Source organism: Buceros rhinoceros, unplaced genomic scaffold (genome assembly GCF_000710305.1).
Source record: "Buceros rhinoceros silvestris isolate BGI_N320 unplaced genomic scaffold, ASM71030v1 scaffold24287, whole genome shotgun sequence".
Classification (NCBI taxonomy): domain Eukaryota; kingdom Metazoa; phylum Chordata; class Aves; order Bucerotiformes; family Bucerotidae; genus Buceros; species Buceros rhinoceros.
The window spans coordinates 750-3,264 of NW_010421880.1; the positions used below are offsets into that span (position 1 = coordinate 750).

Genomic DNA, 2,515 nt, shown 5'->3' on the forward strand with positions numbered 1-2,515 from the left:
GGGGATAAAGCGACTCACAGCTGGCCAGTGTCTTTAGCACCTGGGAACCCCCTGAGGATTACCAGGGCTGAGCCAGGACGAGACACGCACTGTAAGCGTGGTTTTATATCAGGAGGCTTGGTGCCAGTTTTTAAACTACAGAAACTGAAGCGTGATCTTAAGACACAAAACCCCGGAAGACTTGGCCTTTGTCTCTGCCTGTGGTTTGGTTTTGCTCTGAGATCCATGGCTCTAGAAGACTTTTTGCTCTACACAAGACTCCTGGGTCCGTGTGAACTGAAAGATGAATGATTCTGACGTGGTGGCTCCAAAGCTCTGCCCAGTGCCAGACAAGAGCCGCCCTCAGCTCCAGGCAGGAAGCAAAGCTCATTCGGGACTAGTGGAAGGGGAGGCTGAAGCAGACACACCGGGTCCCCCTTGCCTAGAGCCGGCTGGTTTTAAATCCTCCAGCCTCGGGCCCTACTCTCTCGCTCTGCATTTCAAACAATGCTGCTCTGTCAAACTCCCACCCAGCCTCTGCAGAATTTGTTTAAACTGGGCCCAGAGATCAACTTTGAGACAGGTCAAGGTGGGTCCACGGTTCCAGCATTGTTCTGAGGGGCTTCTAGGCCCCCTGGGACAAGACACCTTCAAAGCCTCCTTTACTTACCGGCGTAGAAGTGGTAGAAGGGCCACCAGACCGCACTGTTGGGAATATAGGTGAGCAGCGAGGCCACGTAGCCCCTGTAGAAGCCCCTTAAGCCATCGGCCTTGAAGATCTGTATGATGATGTCCTTGGTTTGGCCGAAGACCAACACCCGCTTGCCATCCTGGTTCTGCACCTTAAACCTGCCCATGCTCTCCCCCTTCCTCTGCATCATGAGGTGCTGGGAGACGACGTCGATGGGCACTGTGATGCTCTGGGCCACCAGTGAGGCTGAGCCACCTGCCACCAGAGACTTCACAGCGTTGTTGTTGTTGTACCGTGACACATACTTTCGAGTGAGCTCATACGTCGTCACGTAGCACTGCCCAGAGATGAGGGTGAAAGTGTTGACCAAAAAACCGCGGTAGAGCCCAGCTGTCCCTTCTGTCCGCAGGATTTTCACAAAAGCATCAAAGGTCCCGTTGTACAGGCTCTTGCCCTTCTGAACCTGCAGCCGTGTCCGGATGAGGGTGAAAGGGTAAACGCTCACCCGGATCATCATCGTCATGCAAATCCCAAACACGTAGAATTTCCTTTTGTCCAGGTGCTCCCACTCAATGATGGGGATGTTGCGTTTGTCCTCCATGGCTCCTCGGAGTGGGGTGGGAGAGGCACGATGCCCAGACCTCCCTCAGAAGCTCGGAGCAGACCCAGGCTCAGCCCTCCTGCCTGGGCTGACTAGACTGGCAGCGCTGCCACCTGAAATGAGAGACGCGTTCAGAGGATGCTGAAGCACTAAAGCAGCCGATGGCCCCCAGCAGCTGGGGGTCCCGGAGCACACAGAGAGCCCTCGCGCAAACCATCCTGCTGGGGCTGTATCACAGGGCTGACAGTGGCACCCTCTGAGGTCACCGCAGCTGTTTGCTGAACTCTCAGGTCAGCCCACGCCCAGGGCAGCGCTCACCAGGGCCCAGACTGCTTGGAGAGTAAAGCTCACCGGACTCTGGAGCGCCGCCTGAGACCCACAGAGGCAGAGCCAACAGCCCACCGTACCTTTTACCTGACACGCAGCGACACGGATTGTCGACCAAAGCAGCTCCTCTCCCGTCATCCCGGGTTCACGATGCTCCTGGATGTCAGGGCGTCACTTTTCAGTTCCAGGCTCTGTACAAAGAAGGAACAGACAAGTCTCCGTTTGTGTCCCCAGATTCCCTGCACAAATCCGACACATTTTTCTGGGCATTTCCATGTCAAGATTCCTAAAGCTGGAAGGTGATGCCAGCCAGGAGCAGGCGAAGAGAAGGTCATGGAAAGAGCAGCAACGACAGGAGACCCAGGCAAAGGCAAACAGCCGTGGAGAGTCTCCACACTGACAACCAGACCCTGAAAAGGAAGAGTTAAAAATCTCGGCCCAGGGTTGAACTGCGCTACCAAGAGCAAAGTTCACGTTCTATTCCAGCACTGCCTCATCGCTCCTGGTATGACAACACTCAACTGCCACCTTTCAACTGCGGCAGCAGGAACCGAGGGACAAGGAGGGAGGTGCTGGTTCCACCTCCCACGGCAGAGCCAGCTCCTGCCCCTCCCTTTTGGCTGTCATTGGCTCTCATTTGCTGCACGATTTGGAATAATCACATTCGGAACAAGGCAGCCCCTCGCAGGGCCCACTGCAGACAGGCCAGAGGAGAAACGCACCTCGGAGAACCGCCCCAGCATGGCCCCGAGCGCTTCACTGACCACAAAGACCTTCCTTACGAGCCGTCAGGAATCACAGACCGCAAAATTATCAGGAAAGGCCCGACCGCAGCTGCACCGCAGCTCCTGCTCCGGGCTCGGCAAAGGGGCGTTTGAAGTCGTGCACGGGCACAAGCCGGGCTGAGGGAGGGCACA

The 2,515-nt window shown here is 56.3% G+C and overlaps 1 protein-coding gene across 1 annotated transcript; it reads right to left on the minus strand.

The window, feature by feature from the left end:
• Positions 1-649: 649 nt before the first annotated feature.
• On the minus strand, positions 650-1,271 carry SLC25A44 (solute carrier family 25, member 44; the record flags this gene model as incomplete). Its single annotated transcript, XM_010139854.1, has 1 exon — positions 650-1,271. A coding segment is annotated over exon 1 (622 nt), but the record flags the coding sequence as incomplete, so codon positions are not given.
• Positions 1,272-2,515: the final 1,244 nt, after the last annotated feature.